At 46.8% G+C, this 17,509-nt stretch overlaps 2 protein-coding genes and 1 pseudogene across 14 annotated transcripts; 1 reads left to right on the top strand and 2 right to left on the bottom strand.

Annotated features, from left to right (window-relative positions):
• Nucleotides 1–221: 221 nt before the first annotated feature.
• On the bottom strand, nt 222–2,004 carry LOC136484896 (disease resistance protein RGA2-like). The gene has a single exon (XM_066481874.1). It carries the CDS (start codon nt 1,867–1,869, stop codon nt 334–336), a length of 1,536 nt encoding a protein of 511 aa, XP_066337971.1. The 5' UTR covers nt 1,870–2,004; the 3' UTR covers nt 222–333.
• A 589-nt stretch (nt 2,005–2,593) lies between these two features.
• Nucleotides 2,594–6,345, bottom strand: LOC136484894 (uncharacterized). 13 transcript variants are annotated; one of them, XR_010766245.1, is made up of 6 exons: nt 5,831–6,345; nt 5,632–5,750; nt 5,434–5,530; nt 5,309–5,362; nt 3,258–3,391; nt 2,594–3,166 (listed from the first exon to the last, which is right to left on the bottom strand). XR_010766245.1 is itself a non-coding variant. In XM_066481871.1 (6 exons), exons 2-6 carry the CDS (start codon nt 5,649–5,651, stop codon nt 3,136–3,138), a joined length of 255 nt encoding a protein of 84 aa, XP_066337968.1. In that variant the 5' UTR covers nt 5,652–5,764; nt 5,831–6,345; the 3' UTR covers nt 2,594–3,135. The 13 variants fall into 13 exon arrangements, 8 of the variants coding, with proteins under 8 accessions (XP_066337968.1, XP_066337969.1, XP_066337962.1 ...); XR_010766244.1 differs by having other exon boundaries at nt 2,594–3,163; XR_010766246.1 differs by having other exon boundaries at nt 2,594–3,163; nt 5,434–5,527.
• A 412-nt stretch (nt 6,346–6,757) lies between these two features.
• Nucleotides 6,758–17,509, top strand: part of LOC136488863 (probable ADP-ribosylation factor GTPase-activating protein AGD11) — a 56,551-nt pseudogene continuing 45,799 nt past the window's right edge.

The raw sequence follows: 17,509 nt of genomic DNA, 5'->3' as shown, positions 1-17,509 counted from the left end.
TGTTCCGATCCATGCTCCTGTGCACATGCACAGAGGGGAGTTGTCTCCAATAAGAAACAAACGTGCGTTGATTGTTGACTTTGTGGTAGACTCCCAAAGAGAAATGGATCGGAAGTTAGCTACGGACTTGTGTCGTTACCTACGCGCCTTGTAAGGACCACGAAATTCTGAATTGAAAGCAGCCGAATTCCAACAATGGTGCATGGTAAGCACCGGGAAACTGCACATATACATTATTCTCGGGTCGAAAATGTCACAAAAATGACCCAAAGACAAAGTATGTAGCAACTGCTTGCAACACTCACAGCTATCTATTACATTGTTGAATATCATCTACGGCTGCCTGGCATGCCTCTTCCGCTCGATGTTTGCATGTGGACCATGTGTTTCTACCTTCTCGCAGACGACAGTGTAGCGATAGTTAGGTGGGCACGCAGATTCCCACAGCACAATTCGCACCTCCTCTCTTGGCACAGCTGTGGCTGAACGCAGTAGTTCCTGGACAGTCATTCCCGGCAGCTCAGTGTCGGCGGCCTCTGAGGTGGCCACTCCGGTCGTCTTACCGGCGCTCTTGAGCCTCAGTGGCACAGGGAGTATCTCCAGTGCTAGCTTGGCGACACCAAGCTTCGAGAAGTGATCCTCGTCACCACGCAGCTCCGCGACGAATCTGCGCACGACGCCGAGCACAGCGCCCCAGAATTGCGCATTGAGGTTCGTCCTGAGTAGGCTGCTGAGGACCTTGGCGCCGAAGAATGACCCGTCAAGCGCCGCGGCAATCTGTCTGCCCAGCACCGCGAGCTCCGGGTGCTCCCCGGGATCGCTGACACCGAAGGAGAGTGACCTGAAGAAGTACCAGAACTCCTCCCGCGGCAGTGGCTTCACTCGCATGGCGGCTGTGGTGCCGAGGTCCGCGACGCCGTCGTTCTCGCTGACGACTATGACCTTGCTTCCCGGCGCCGCGGATCTCAGAGACGCACAGAGCGAGGCCCATGCTGCCTCGTTGATCACTACTTCGTATGTGTTTTTAATCACAAGGAGATGCCTGCTCCCATGCCTTCCTGAGACGACGACAGGTGACGTCTCGTGAAGGACGTGGCCACCAGTTCGCAGTGTGCCCAGTGCATCTTCAGCAGAGTTGTCACCAAGAAGAGACCCATAGGAGTACAGGATCATGGCGAAATGACGGCGCACCCTATCGTCGCTGCAGACATGCTTGACGATGGTGCCCTTGCCGACCTCCGGGCCACCGACAAGCGGTAGAACGCCCAAGCTGCTGCTCTCAGTTTCAGGCTGCAGCAGAAAGCTGATTATCTGCTCCCGCTCAACAAGACGGCCAAACATGTGTCTGTCGTCAGATTGAAAGCTGGAGACAGCAGGCCGCCGGGGTATAATAGGGCAGCATGCAAGAAGTAGAATGAATTCCTTCATCCCTTCTGCACACTCTTCCAATCTTCGGAGCGTGGCACTCAATTCCTCGACGACTCCATTGGCATCGGCTGCACAGATGGGTTGAGGAGCATTGGAAGTGCAAAGTCGCTTGGCAGGCCGAGATGAACGAGACAAGGAGAATGACCAGGAGCTGCTCACCAGCAAGGAACCGTCATGACGATGGTCGAGCACATAGTATGCACGGTACATGCCGTCCATGAGCTTGCTGAGCCACAGGAGCAGCCTCCGGTTGTGGGTGAGGTGCCGCCGCTCCGCTTCGTCCACTAGGGCGTGGATCTTCAGAGCAACAAGCTCAAGCTGAAGAAACATCTCCTCCTTCCTACATGTCTGCTTGGCGTATCGGGAGATAAGGAAGGAGATTAGCCTGCTCACGAGTTCACCAACGGCTGCCGGAGCAACCAGCTCCTTGATTACCTTCATCGTTCTTGAGTGAGAGCACGGTGGACCTAGCTATATATCTATGGTTTTGTTTTGCTAGGATCTAATGTACTGCTACATATAGTGTGATTGTTAAGTGTGTGATAGTGAACTACAAAAAGCCGTGTGAACGACAAAATATATAAGTCGTAGAGCCAGTCGGTACGCGGGCGATCAGAGCAATCTAGTAAGCGTGTGGACCAGTGGAAATTCTGGACACGAAACTCCTGGGAAAGTCACATCTGACGTACCGATGCAGATGTACTTGACTGCATTTCAGTGATGCGCCATACTCTCGTTCAACTACCCAGCCCCTACCTTCACAAATACTATTACAGTGTACAAAAATAGTATTCGTTCGGTGTAACTACCCAAATGAATTTCACCATGAGCATCTATTATTGCTAACTGGAGGTCCCTCCACATTAATCTTAAGACTTGCTTGCAAAGATGATAATAAATCATATAATTTCTCTTAAAAATAGAAATCTAGGGTCATTTATTTGAAACACTCTAATTGCCATTGAGAATAATAGATAATAGATATGAGATCTGTTTTTGTTTCTAAAAAAAGAACTTTTCCATTATGAAAATAATCTTAAGTAACACCCTCATTTTTTTTTTGTAAAATATGCACCATTACCATTATGTAAAATAACATAAATGACCCCCTAATCTTCACAAACACTATTCCAGAATGCACAAAGAAGTAATTACATCAGAGACGGATCAACAATGGGTCTTTGATGTGAGATTAGAGACTTGTCAAGATGAAGCACGTATGTGATATGTCAGCTCCAACAAAACAAACTCAACACTACTATACTCGCACATTTTCACAGCCGCGTCGTAACCCATATCACAGTCCAATTTCGGCCTCGACAGTAAGCTGTCGGCAGTGATACTCATAGCCATCACCTTCAGTATCTGAGACTGACTGGGGTGTACACTACACCGCCGTATTGGCTTATCATCCGTCCATGATAAGGTTCTTACTTCCATCGCATTGAAACACGCCCCGCATGTGTGGGTATGCACTAACACCGCCGCATGGCTTATGATCCGTCCGTGATCAGATCCTTATTCCATCACAATGGAGTGTGACCTACTTGTGTCGAGGCGAACATCACCGTCGCTTCAGCGTATGAACCGTCTGGTCATAGGGCATGGTCACCGTCGTGTTGCAGTACGATCCGCCCGTGATGATCCTTTAGTCGATGTCAGGTTAATAAACGATTCGACGGTGATACACTATTGACCCCTGCCGCATCAGACGAATAGCGGTGGTGATGGCCGTCTGCTTCACCAAAGACGAGTGGTACAGCGGTGATGATAAAATAACTAACGGTCTATAGATAGCATAATAAAGGTTCTGCTCCCTACAGACTTACGTAAGGTAGATGTGCTCCGCTCCTTCATATTGGCACTTCTTGATCAGCTTGGCAGCCAATGCAGCATGGAACCCCTCATCTTCCTCCTATAGTCATTGCAGGAAAATCGTTTAAAAGCACTGAGACTCCAAAACCTGCACAATGCAAAGCAACATAATTAATAATATTCAATATACCATTGGTTTAGTTACCAAGCAAAAATTGGACTATACAAAGACATGTCCTAACAACAAAATACAATATATGCATATTTACTGCTCTGCTAATGACTCCATGAACCAGGGAACGTAAGGCACATAGTGAGGTTCGTTCAAATAAATACTCCAGGTACTTTTAGGATAGCGGACGATCTGAACAGGGAGGACATGAACTTTTCTGCGGCTCATGTCATATGCCATCAGTATTCTATCCTCCCCAACAAGGAAAATCAAATTCCATTATAGGTGAACTGCAATCACTCTGTAGTCCACATTGGCAGCTTCAGAACCGAGTCCAATATTGTTCAATCCAAATAACTACAACATGTTCACCGTATGGTTCAATGTACATTTATTAGTACCATAGTCTTCAAGAATCCAGATTAAAAGGTCAGACGTATTGAAAATATCAGCAATACATAGATACAACTAACCCTAATCTCCATGGATGGACATTGCAGGACCTCATGGCATAAGAATTTTACTCCATGTCTTTTTCTCCATATCAACAGTAACTATGTGGGACACCTCCAGCATATGCATAAAACCATTAAGAAACACAGTTTCTGAAAATTTGCATACTAGAATATCCTCTCCCCATTCAGATTCTTTACACATCCATACTTCAGTTTTGGATGAGTAGATACTGACAACTAACATCCCAAGCGATCTTACCCACATTTCTACCACATGGAAGTGCAAGGAGCACTACAAGAAAACCTGTTAATCCATGATGAAAAATTTTCGTCACGGATCATAAAAAAACCGTCACTATACGGCATCTGTGATGGTTTCACATATCGTCATGGGTTGAGCGTCATGTATTGACCTCCATAACGGTTTACCAAAAACCATCACGGATTAGCAAAATCGGTGACGGTCTTAGATCGTCACGGTAGAGCCCGAGGCCTAGTTAGCCCAGCCCAAGCCCATTTTCTATGACGAAAAATAACCGAATAAATTGCCACATCATTAAAGTAACTGGAACTAGTTAGTCATATGCTTAGATAGTCTAAATAGTGCAAAAACTCTCATACATTTAGCTTCAGATCAGAGCAATAAAGAGAAATGGCACCAGTAGCAGTTAGTAATACTTTCTCCTCCTTGACATGGAACTCAGCACGCTTCTACTGAAACTAGTTTGTGTGACTGCTAGCTCTGGTTCAGGTTGTGAACCTATCTAGATTGCTACTCTGAAACTTTTCAGAATACTACTCTGAAACTACAGATATGAAACTAGTTAAGCACGCAGTTTGCTATCAAAATTCATGACACCCTCTGATTTACTTGGTACATTGTATCTCACTAAATGTTGCAAACTGAATTACTGAGTGTTCCTATGCAATATAGTTTCCGTCAAACTAGTCTTGGTTAAAATTGGCACATATGTATGCAAGACATTAACTATTCCACCATTTTAGATAACTATATTTAGCATCTTCTAATTAGCTAGGACAGGAAATGTAAGTGATAGAGTAAGTGGACATGTGGACAAGATCTTTAAGGCATTCAGATATATACAGATACAATGTGTGGCAGTACTAAACAACAAAACATATCTCATAAATGGTTGAAGCAGGGAGAAGCATGAATGTGTGGATGAATATACAATAAAAGTTTGTAACTTGTAAGCATAAACAGACAGTTTCATTACTTTTTTCTAAAGGAAAAATACTTTGTATCTCAGATTAATAGACTGCAACCCAATCAGAATATTTTCATTGCTGATTGACACCCAGATCACTGATGGCCATAAATTGAATCAGAGATCAGAGATCTGGACTAGCAGATACGAGAAATAAAGAGCCACCATTCAGAGCATACACAATGAAATGAGGAAAGAGTATTTTATACCGAGTACATTTGAGCCTGAAGCTTGGATCTTACCCCAACGTCAGAATGTTTGAACTGAATCAAACATAAAAAGACAAGTAAATTCATCGGAAATTAATCTGATAGATTGAAACAATACTCACTACCATTTTGCTGGGCATGTGTACACGCACAACTTGCGGCCAGCAAGTAGGGCTAGATACGTCATCAGAGTACACGATATACACTCTCCTCCCTCTACTGCTACATGTAAAAACAAACAAATCGATGGAGATATTAGCATGCCAACACCGACGACCATATATCCGGAACTGAATGGGAATGGGAATGGAGGAGTGGGATACCTGGTAGATGGGACCGTCATCGTCCAGACCAGCTTGCGCGGACACCTGCCGGATAGGGACGCCGAGCAGCGGTCCTCGGAGACCCGCGCCTCAAGCCCGTAGGAGATCCGTCGCCTCCGCTGGTGTCCCAAACCTAGGAGAATGAGTGAACGAGGGCGAACATAGAAGAGAGGAAGGAGAGAAGGGATGAGGAGCTCACCATCCCCCGCAAGCTGGATCCACCGCGGATCTAATGGATCAACTCCGTCTCCGCCAGGATTGGCCTCTCGTTCGCCGGATCCGCCACTTCTTGACGAGCCTTACGTCGTGTCATCACCGACGGCCTGCACGGCTGCGCCTCGTCCGGACCGCACCACGCGACGCAGGCCCATCCCCGACCAGCCAGGGCATGGCCAGGTTGCGGCCTCCTGCCGACCAGCCATCACCACCTCCCCGGCCGAGACTGCGTGGCCGCCGCCGCCTCCTAGACCCGAGCCTGAGCGCCCGCCGCCGCCTGTGGCCTCCAGGCAGAGCGAGCAAGTGCGGCCGCCGCCACCCGCGACCTCCAGCCAAAGCGAGCGCGTCCAGCCGCCACCGCTCGCGGCCTCCAGCCAGGCCGGATCCGCCGGCTAACAGCCAGTCCGAGCCAGCTATGGACGCGAATTTGGAAGGGACGCGCTGCCGGAGTTAGAGCGTGGTGGCGGATACGGGAGTGACAGGGAGAGACATATAGTTGTTCATGCAGCCCGAGGCACGACGGCATGGTACGAAGCCTGCTTTTTTAGCTCGATATGAGCACGGCACGACCCGATGACATGTGGGCCCGGATTGGCCCGGCCCGAGGCAGCAGGCCGTGCCTGGGCCACTGCTCAGGCCCGTGGGCTGGCACGGCACGGCCCGGCCTGAGTCAGCCGGCCCGGCAGCGGCCCAGCCACCCCCTCCCCCTCCTCACTCCTCAGTCCTCATCCCCTCCCCGTGGCCCAGCATCCCCACCTCCCCCTCCTCATAAGGCCCCGCGGCCCGCGTAGCCGTAGCCCCATGCTGGCACGCGCACGCTCCCACCTCGGCCGAACCCTAACTCCTTTCCGTCCTTCCCCTCCCCTCCCCGCCGCCACCTCCCATAATCCCGTTCCCCGCACCACACGGCATGGACGCGGCCTTCTCCTTCCCCGCCGTTCACCTGCTTCTCCGCCCTACAGCCGCCCGCCTCCTCCTCGCGCACAAGCTGCAGAACGCCATGACGGCCATCCACGACCTGCCTCGGGCTCCTCTCCTCCCGTCCCTCCACGAGGCCGCGCCTTGGGTGCGAGCGCGGCGTGCTCGAGCTCCGCCCCGCCGGCCGCCGACGCCTCGAGCTCCTGCTTCCCCGCGGCTCGCCGAATCCCACCTCCACTCCAACCCGCCTCCGCCGACGGTGGCCACCTCCTCCTCATCGCCACGCGCTGCTGCTCCTCCACATGCCTCGTTCTCCGTGGATCCGGCCTCGTTCTCCGTGGATCCGGCCTCCTCATCGCTCATCCTCCACGGATGGAGAGGTCGCGTCGTCCATGGCCTTCCGAAGCAACGACGGCAGCCTGGCGCCCTGGCCTCCCCCTCTCTCTCTCGGTGTAGTGGGCCTTGGGCCGGCCCGGCATGCTGGATTAGCCGTGCTTCTCGGGCTGGCCCGGCACGAAAAACGGCCCAGCAGACCGTGCCTGGGCCGTTGGCCAGGCACGAAGCCCATGGCGGCACGCCCCGCAGGGCACGTCGTGCCTTGTTGGCCCGACCCCCATCGGACCGTGCCGACCCGTTGCCGTGCCGGCCCAGGCCGGCCCGGCCCGTTGGACATCAATAGAGAGACCGAGAGAGGGGCAGAGAGGGAACAAGACTAGGTTTCAAGCCGACGCCGGATATTTATCCGCCGCGGGATTAATCTGGACCGCTCGGCTCATCGGATGGTTATAGATGAGGAGGGTAGTTTTTGGGCCTACTCATATTTGGACCGGATGCTTATTTTGGGCTTAATATAAACATTTTTTTAGGCCCAACATGCTTAATTTTTTTCTTTTTCCTTTTTCTTTTTTCTGGGCAAAATACGTTTAAATCTAAAATGCAAATTATAATAGCTTCGGTTTACATGATCTCTACGTGCCCCCAACATAATTTTAACATGAACTAGACTATCTAAGGTTTAAGTGATTTTTTTTGCACGGTGTTGAAAATAAATCCAACTTAAACTACATGTGATGCCAACTAATATCCAAAAATTAGAGAAAACTATATATAAGAAGTGCTCAATTTGACCTCGCATCATGAAAATTGATGGAAAATAAAGTGTTTCGTGTAACAGAACCGTCCAATTTATAAGAGTACAAGTACAACGGCAACCACCAAAGCGGTCACGCTTTCATACTTGAACCCAAATAAACCTGATAGTCCATCGAGTACCACGAATGGTCTTGATTCATCGTCAAAATACAACCAAGATCGTACATGATTCAGCATACAACCACATGTTACATAGAGTTCATAAATACATTGCCATACATGAGTACGATTAGAATTATTACAACACCAGTTCCAAAAAAAGTTGTAGTGCAAGCAAAGTAGTTTTAAAACAACATCACACATACTGTTCAAATACGTGCCAACTAGTGATCAAGTCCGACAAAAGCATCATAGATAAGATATATAATGGAAGCGCCTTGCCCAAGACTACTCTTTATCCACAGCGGGACAGAAGCAATTCTTACAGTAGTCGTGACAGACGGTATTATCTGCAACAAGTGGGAATAAACCCTGAGTACAGGAAGGTACTCAGCTAGATTTACTCGTCATAAACCAAAAATAAAGTGACTCCAAGGATCATGCAAGGCTTTATAAGTAGGTCTAGTTTGACAACATTTTGCGTAAAAAGCCATTAATTTAACTTTACATTTATGATTCGGTCACCAAGTTAATTATAGCTATAAATCACTAGATTAGCAACTTACCTGTGCCAAACATGTGGTACAACATTTACTAGCATACAATAGTAACCATAGCCGGTGTAAGTTTATCATATCCATCATAACCATCATATTCCATAATTCATTTACTACGATGTTGGAGCTAGTCAAGTTTCTCACTGTCCGGTATAGACGACGATTCGAATCGATTTCAACCAGCTGGGAATTTATTCCTAACACAAACTCAGGCAGACCAGATCAACGATCACCATAGGTCACTATGGCAGAACCACCCAAAATAGCACACTTACGGCGGCGCTCGTTTTCCACCAGACACTAAGCACCCCGAAAGCAAGCTACAGCGGGCGGTATCCGTTGGGCACACCCCAAGGGAGAACCCGAAAGATCCACATTTTTCCCAATGATCCAATAATGAGCACGAGTTACAATACCAGTCCATTTCATACATCAGAGTTTCTTAAAAAGTACATTATTACAATACCAAATATCAGAGTACGGAATGACAAACTACGGAATTTTGAAAATATACATCTAGCGATAGGGACGAGGATCCGTCTGAGCCCACCAGAAGAATCCTCCACACAAGGTACTTCTCATGCATCACCTGCAACAGGGGTAAATAAACCCTGAGTACACAATATACTCGCAAGACTTATCTGACTAGTGGGAATAATTTTCCGACTCCAAGGAATATGCTAAGCTTTATGGTTGGCTGGTTTTCCTTTGGCAGAAAGCAATACTAATAGTGACTCCTTATTTATATATTATTATCAGCCGTATTAAGTTATCATCTAGCCAGTCTATATAAGCACCTGTTCTATTTTCAAGCAAGAGTTGAGCAATCAGTTCTATTTCTTCTCCTTTCAACTTTCAGTTCTTACTACGGTGCTAAACCACAGACAAGCCGTACCAGATCGCCCAGCGATCCGCGAATCAATGTGCCCAGCTGGGTGCCCCGAAAACACACGCCCTGCTTGTACCCCAGGCACAAGCAGGACTAACCCATCACTCTTCTGTCCCGGGTGTCCAGGTCCCCATCCAAACTTGGACTCCAAGCCCCCACTCTTGAGTCCCAGACTCAGTGTGGTGCAAGGACCTCCACCATCTCCGCCTCCAATCAGTCGGTTTGGAGAGAGCCAGATCCGCGACAAGAGAGCAACAAGTCTTCCCTGCGCCCATACCCAAGTATGCACCCGGGACAATAAATCTGTGACTTGCCTAGAGTCATATGCAACGACCGGTCCTTAATCGACACAGACAGGGAAAAAGTGTAACCGAGCTATGCCCTGTTGGTCGCAGGAGACAACCCCTCACACCCACCAGTACCCAAACCATATCCCTGCCCGGTCACCACTTTCCTTTCCACCATTTTATCATGAGTGATCATATTTTATTACCTATTTGCGAGTAACGGCAGGTTACTCACGCTACTGATATCCTGAGCATAGCAGCTACTCGACCTGTACTAGTAGGACTCATGTGTAGATATATTTATGCAGGTAGTTTTCATAAAATGCCTGTAACTTAAATGCACATCACATATATATATTCAGTGATCATTAAAATATGGGTTATGCTCCGAGGCTTGCCTTGGGCAGGTGATGGGACAATAGGGTCAGCACCAATAGACTCCTGGGCTCCCTCTTGCATGAGGATCTCCTCCTCGTACTCCTCAATCACCTCGTCATACTCCTGTTTGTCGACGGGCATGAATTCTACTAGCTCGCGATCTACATGAAATGACAATGCAATGCTTAATAATATGACAATAGAAATTCTTAAAATAAAAGTACATCGATTTAACTACTAAGCTAGTGATACCAACCACGGTACTAAGCTATCTATTGTTACCGATAAGTTTGAAATATGACATTCGTTATTACTATAGCAACTACATGTGTTCTTACCCCTAAAGCTAATTTTACGCTATATACGATAAAGCTAGGGTAATGGCTACTCTGTTTAAGAACGCATTGTAAGGCTACAAAATTTACAACAAGTACATAATAACCTAGGGAGCCTACTGTAAAATTTTTATATCCATAACTATTACCAATCTTCCACAAATATTCCTACAACTATTAATCTACATAATATTACTTTCTGGTTTTGAACTTATGACCCAATACTTGCCACAGCTAACTGCAATCAAACTGTACTAACAAATAGACGGTATTTTTGCGAACCTAACAAAATTAGTCTCACTATTTTTGGACTACTACACAATTTACTACAAATTATTAAAGTTCAGCTTGAAAACTAAATTGCATAAGCATTTCTACTTTACTAGAAATTGAAGAAACCGAATTCTAACTCGCGGCCCAACTCGCGTGGCTCGGCCCACAACGGCACGGCGCACGCGCCAGCGAAGCGCGGCCCACATGGGGGCGTGGCCCAGCCGGCCAACGGCCCACATCGAGAGAGACCCGCGCGCGATGGCAAACATGCAAAAACGCCCCTGAACTACTCTGTATTTATTGTGAGCTCTAAGGCACTATTCTTCTAGTCTACGGTTTTACAGCTACGCCCTTCCCCTTCTTCTTCTTCACCGCAGCGATGTCCCCCGGCACCCGTGCGTGCACTGGCGTGATGCCGCGGGCACCGGGCGGTCACGCCAGCGTCACCCAACCCTCCATTTCCTATCTAAGGGACCAATGGCTACCTCGAAGATAACGCGCAGCGACTGGAGGCGATACGGCAAATGTGGAGCAAACAAATTAGCTAGCAAGCTCAAGGAACTACCCACGGAGACCGTTGAGATGTTGGTCCGGCCGGAGAAGGCCCGAGCCGAGCTGGCCGCGTGCGCACCGACGATGCGATGGCGCACGACGATGGCACGACCACATCGGGGAAGGCTGGGCTACTGCAAAGCTATGACTAAGGTGCGTAGGGTGCTCAGGAGGGTAAGACTAGGCTGGTGATGCAATGAATCGCCACGGGGTGCTATGAGTAGGCGGCTTGCCCATGGCGTGCACCCGTCTGGTCTTAAGGACCCAGTGGAGCGGCGATTTGGAATTGAGGCACCGTGCAGTGGCACCTACAACGTGGTGGGGTAGGTTGGGTGACTGGCTACCTAGCGGAGCCGAGGGTGTGATGAATTGGAGTATAGTGTTGCGGTCACGGCGAATTGAAGGAAGGGGTCCCGTCGGCCATGGCGACAGCGATGATAGGGGAGCTTTGGGATGGCTTGGTTTGGCCTGGCTATGGACGTCAACGCAAAATATAAGCACGCACAACTATGTGGAACAGCAGGACATGCTCCAGGCGGCTGTCTGCATGGCCAAACCAGCACACCGATGAAACTCGGTACGGTGCCACAGCGGACAGCGCCGAATAAGAGAAGCACAGCGCAACGTGACGCCGAGGTGATGGTGGAGCAGGTGGTCGTCCCACGTGCGAGCAGCCATGGTGAGTCAATGGGAGTAGTGCTGGGCGTGGTGAATGGCGGCGTGTAGCGCGGGACCCGATGCGCCTCCGACCAGAGCAGGGCAGGGCAGGCATCCTGGACGCAGCGCGTCAGCCACGGCGATGTGACCCACGCACCAGCGAGTGGCCGCAGGCGGCCAAGGCAGCAGCGCCAGGACCCTACGCGTGATGTGCCTTCATGGTGGCAGTGAGGACGTGGCCGGCGCTTTGGCGTGCGTGCTAGGCGAGCCAGCAGCAGCACCAAGCTGAGCAGCGACGGTGGCCGCGGCCAGCACGCGGTGGGAGGCGGCCTTGGCCCGCAGCGCAAGGGCCATGCGTGTGCGTACACGCACAGGCGCGATAGTGGGATGCAGCTGGTATGGCAGCATGCGCTAGCAAGCCAGCAGCAGTGCCAAGCCAGCAGAGGGTGGTCACTGCACCCGAAGCTAAACCATGTGCCGTGCACGCTTTTTAAAGCAGCTCAAAAACTCGAACCCGATACTCCGAGCGCCAAACCAGTTGTTCGATGCGCAAGAGGGTACGTAGGGCTATCGATCAGAGTCATGACATCTCACCACTTCCTAAGCCGATCGCTCTACAACAATTGCCAAAAGTGGCTTTGTCGACCCCTTTTCAAACTTACGCAAAAATACTTAACTTTGGACGGTTACTCGTCGAATTCCAATTTAGACCTACTAGGTATGCTAGCTAATGGGCCTCGTCCTCGACCGCACATATTTCATCGGCGCCTATGAAGTACGTACAACCACTATCAAAGTTTGTGCAAATGTTCTATAGCATTTTTGTTCGATAAAAATTCGGTTAGAATACTAAACCATATTATGTGACATGAAACGTAACATTGATTTCTTGTTTCGTATAAATGTTTCAAGTGCCGAACACTGATTTATAATTCATGTTATACACATTTGCACATAAGTATCATGCTCATGTAGTGTTTTAGCAAGAATAGTACAATGTAAGACCGAGGGTGTTACAGTCACCTTTGGTACAACTTGGGTCCACATTTTGTGGGTTTGATCAGCGCCGCACAATCAGGGACACTACCGAATGCCAGCTCGATCAGGCCTAGCCTGCCCTTGGCATCACACCAGCTCCCCACACATTCTTACTACCTCCACTATGCGCACTTTAATAGAATGAGGCTCGGCCTGAGTTGAGCTACTTGGCTTCACGGCCGAAATGAGTTATCTGACCAGCTAAGTGAGAGGCATGCGTTTAATCTCGACAGAAGTGCCAATAACGATACGGTCCTTAATCGACATGGACGGGATCAACATAGCCAACCTAACACCATTGCATATAAGTTCCCGCCCGGTCTCTACTTAACATCACCCCATGGTTATTTTCCACGATAGTAAATATAACAAACCATGCTCCGGTATCCACCTATATCTTGAAGGTGACAGGAAATCACCCGACTTCTACCGATCTAAGCATATGTTCGATCCTGGACCTACATAGGGTTCAAGGTATATATTTCTGGACAAGTAGTACCATGCAACAAGTGTTTCTAATCAACTCTTATAACCCAATGCATCAAACATAAAGGACTCAAGCGATAATTTTTTATAAATCATAGGTGACTTAAAATGCTCTGGGGCTTGCCTTTCAGGAACGAGGTGGGGTGATGGTCAGGGCACTTCGGGAGCTTGTTAGTGGCTGGCTCCTCTCCTTCAGGAGCTATGGGTTGTGGTGCCTCTTGGTTGTCCTCCGCCTCTCCTTCGAATTCTAGCAGAGTCACTTCTTCGGGCGATCCTATATGTATGAGCATAAATAAGACATCATGAATGCATAGATAGTGACATGCATGCTATGATATGACAAAATGCATGTGCATACAAGTTCTCAACAATAAAGTTTTAAGGTGATAACAAGATAAATTTTCTTTTACTGAGTATGTGTATATCTCTTCTTATATAATTTAAACAACTCCCATAAAAAGCATTTTCAGGACTGCAAGACAATAGCCACATGTTTTGACCATAACTGGAGTTATACACATCCAAACAATATGTTTGTGGAGTTTCTGGAAAGCTCTTGAAATTTCCTACAACTTTCCTATAGTCATCTCGAGATGATTCAATAGTTATCTAGGTCAAACAATTCAATCTTCCAGATCTGTCCAGAGGATAAGCGAATCTGACAACAGATTTTAACAGCTATAACTCCCAAACCATTTAGCCTATGACCCTAAAATTTTTAGACAAGCTAGATGAGTAAGTTATCTACAACTTTTGTAATAACAAGTTTCACAGAAAATGTAATTATCATCATGAATTTGTCAATACAACAAAACTACTCCTACAGCCATCTAGCTGAATTATAAAGCAATAATTAAGTAGCTACCTATAACCAATCAATTTCAAGCACAACTATCATTATCAACAGATCATATGTATCACTAGGACCATAGAAAATATCATGGTTAAGCCAAACTAATTTATTCATATACATTTATTAATTTCCTTATATAATAAGGTGATTTAAAGGATAAATATTTACAAAGCTCAATAAATTTTGAGAAAATCACAGTAGCTAACATATGACCCCAAAAGTCTACTGTACAAATTTCATGCCAATTGGATAAGTATAGCCATATATACAAAAATGACAAGCTGCATAGGTTATCTTAGCAAAAATAGTTTAGCCTAGTGAAAAGTGTCAAGAAATAGATTTTATATTTTTCTTAGCTGCACCTTAACACAAGAACACTGTACAAACATTTGAATGAGCACTAGTTATGTATTTTTGCCTCATTTATTTTCACTAGAAACTAGCGATTATTTAGGATTAAATAAGAAGACCATATTCCAAGTATGCCTACTACAAGTTTAGCATTTTATATAGCTAGAGCATGTCAACACAAGATCAGCAAAATTAGAATCACAATTTTTGCACTTTCCTAGCTCAAGATATGCATTTTACAAATTTGAAACAAGTTAAAAAGCACTTATCTAGCTCAAATTAATTCTCCTAAAAAATACCCCACATAGTAGATTTCATATTTTTATCAAATACTATATTTCATGAGGAATCCAATAAAATTTGGTTCACCAAAATTAGACACTCCTAGCTTGAGATATGAATTTTTGAAGCATGCATTCAAATCTATGAAAAATAAGAAAATTCAATACACACAAAGACTGACAGATGGGGCCCACAGTCAACAGGACCCGTGCATCAGTCAGACAGAGGTAGAGCGATGGTTGACTGGCGGCTAGCTCGTCGATGGTGAGGTCTCTGGCGAAACTTCGACCACCATCGTGTTCCTCTTATCACCCTGCACCCAGGGATACCCCAGGTTGGGTCGGCGGTTCACCGGAGCAAGCTCACCAGCGAGCATGGCAGACGACAGTGGTCGCGTGGTGGCGCACCGGTCGTCTCTAGCCATGGCAAGCTCTAACAAGGATGGCCCTACCTCAATAGTGACATAGCATAGCTCTAGGGCAAGTTTAGGCCACGGTGGAGCAGTGGGGATACCTGATCGCGTGCATGGTGGCGCCCAGCGCACACAGCGAGGCTTCCATGTTCCAGCTAATCGACTACGAGCGGTGGGTCTCCATCTTCATGGTAGGTGCTAGAGTTCGTGACCATGCACAAACAACTTTGTGCGGGAGATGGCGAGACCTAGAGGCTACTAGCCATGGTGAGCTTGAGCTCGCGGCCATGGTGGACACGGCGGGAGCGACGGTGTGTTCCCGCTCCATGGTATAGTTGCATCTAACCTAGCTCCAGTCTGAGCAGCAAGGATTTAAGGCGACTACGGACCGGAAGAGAGGGAGGTGGGGAATGTAGTGGAGCGGCTTGGCCATGGCGAGCTAAGAGCACAGGGTGCTCGGTGATGTCGCGGTGGTGGTGAGGTAAAATACACTCTTACCAAAGCTCAACGTGAGGTCATAGTGGTTCAGGGAGGTAGAGGTGAGGGTGGAGCTACTATGGCCGAGAGGAATCAATCAGTAGAGCTATGACAGCGGTGAGCGGGCACAACGGAGCTGCAACTATGGCGATGGTGGTGTGGTGCTCTACATCGGTGGTGCTCACGCGAGGGAGAGAGAGGGAGTGAGCGTGGGCGGAAATGAGCAATAGGGGCGCGGGGTTCTTGACCACACGCTGGCTTGACCGCTCGGGCCGGCACCAACATGTGGCCGCCATGCGGCGCGCCTAGGCTGCCCCCGGTCGGCCACGACGCGTGCCCAGGCGCCGGGTTCAGTCACAAATGAGCTGATTGACAGCGCATTTTCATCCCCCTAGATCTCCTAATCCATTCATCCTTTACAAAAACTTTATTAACGAAAGTTGTAGAGCTATATGTAATCTACAAATTTGCTTTAAGAAGTATCCCCAAATTCTCAATAGTTTGAAATCTACAAAGCCCTACATTGATGCACTTGAAACTGAATTCAGTGTTTTAGACTTAAATTTTTTTATTCAAGTCTCAAAACAACATTTCCTTGCTACTTTGGAGCTATTTTTGAACATGTTAGGCACTGAATTAGGTCTTGACCCAAAAATAAAAGTTGTTAGTCTAGTCAGGTACTACAACTTTGATTAAGGGTGCACTACCATGCAAACACTCTAGACTATAGTTCAACTTTGGTCAAAGTAGTAACATGAAATTGACTTTTTTAGAGTAACTATGACTTAGAGGCTAATTTGGTCCATGCCATGAATACCAAACTTGATCCATGTACCATTCTAAACATGTCTAAGGTGTTTTTGTGACTCCACACCCATCTCCTACATTGGTCACTCATGATCACAAGCATATACATGTTGCAACATAGAATAACAAAGGTATGTTTCATATGTTAATGCTCAAATATGAATGAATGATGCTTATGCTCATGCAATGCAAGTGCCACATGCATGCTTAACACTAGGGTGTTACATTTCGTTAGGGATTACTCGTACTTGTACTTTGGTGGCTCCGACAAAAAATTATTCACAAATTCATATATCTCTCACATAGTTACTTATGAATATGTGAGAGATGTGCTCATTGGTGAACAATGTGCAATTTTGTTTTGATAAATTATTTGAAATTTTCATGGGATGATTATACACCAAAACAATGTTTTAATGCAAGTTTGTAGATTTTTCTAACCGATATTTGATATTATTACATTTATTATATGGTAATTCAACAAATAATTACAATAATAACTAAATTTGGTCAGAAAAATCTTCAAATTGACATAGTAACATATTTAAAGGTCCATAAGCGTTCCATAAAAATTTTAGGCAATTTTAATAAAGTGAGACTATACATCCTTCACAAATAGATGCATGTCTCACTTAGTCACTTAACAAAGTGTGAGATGTATCAATTTTGGCATAGTAAATGATTTTGGTATAATAAACAACTTCAAACAAAAAAGTCATCAAGAACAAAGTTGAAGAACACATCGAGATACACAACTTTTGTTTTAGCCATTTCTTCATCAAACTTTGTTTGGACAACTTGAAATTTGAGTTTCAAAATTTGAGAACTTCAAATAGAATTTTGGGCTAGCAAATGATTT

Source organism: Miscanthus floridulus, chromosome 10 (genome assembly GCF_019320115.1).
Source record: "Miscanthus floridulus cultivar M001 chromosome 10, ASM1932011v1, whole genome shotgun sequence".
Classification (NCBI taxonomy): Eukaryota; Viridiplantae; Streptophyta; class Magnoliopsida; order Poales; family Poaceae; genus Miscanthus; species Miscanthus floridulus.
Note: the sequence above shows the minus strand (reverse complement) of the source record. Positions and strands in the feature narration are given on the sequence as shown.

What these genes read in the sequence shown, in the direction of transcription:
- LOC136484894 (XM_066481865.1), bottom strand. An exon ending in TACACATGCCCAGCAAAATG is followed by an intron (nt 5,363 to 5,433) that starts GTAGTGAGTATT and finishes TGTTTGATTCAG; the next exon opens with TTCAAACATTCTGACGTTGG. An exon ending in TCAAACATTCTGACGTTGGG is followed by an intron (nt 3,344 to 5,341) that starts GTAAGATCCAAG and finishes CAATGACTATAG; the next exon opens with GAGGAAGATGAGGGGTTCCA.
- LOC136484896 (XM_066481874.1), bottom strand. Translation starts at nt 1,869, where the DNA reads ATGAAGGTAATCAAGGAGCTGGTTGCTCCGGCAGCCGTTGGTGAACTC.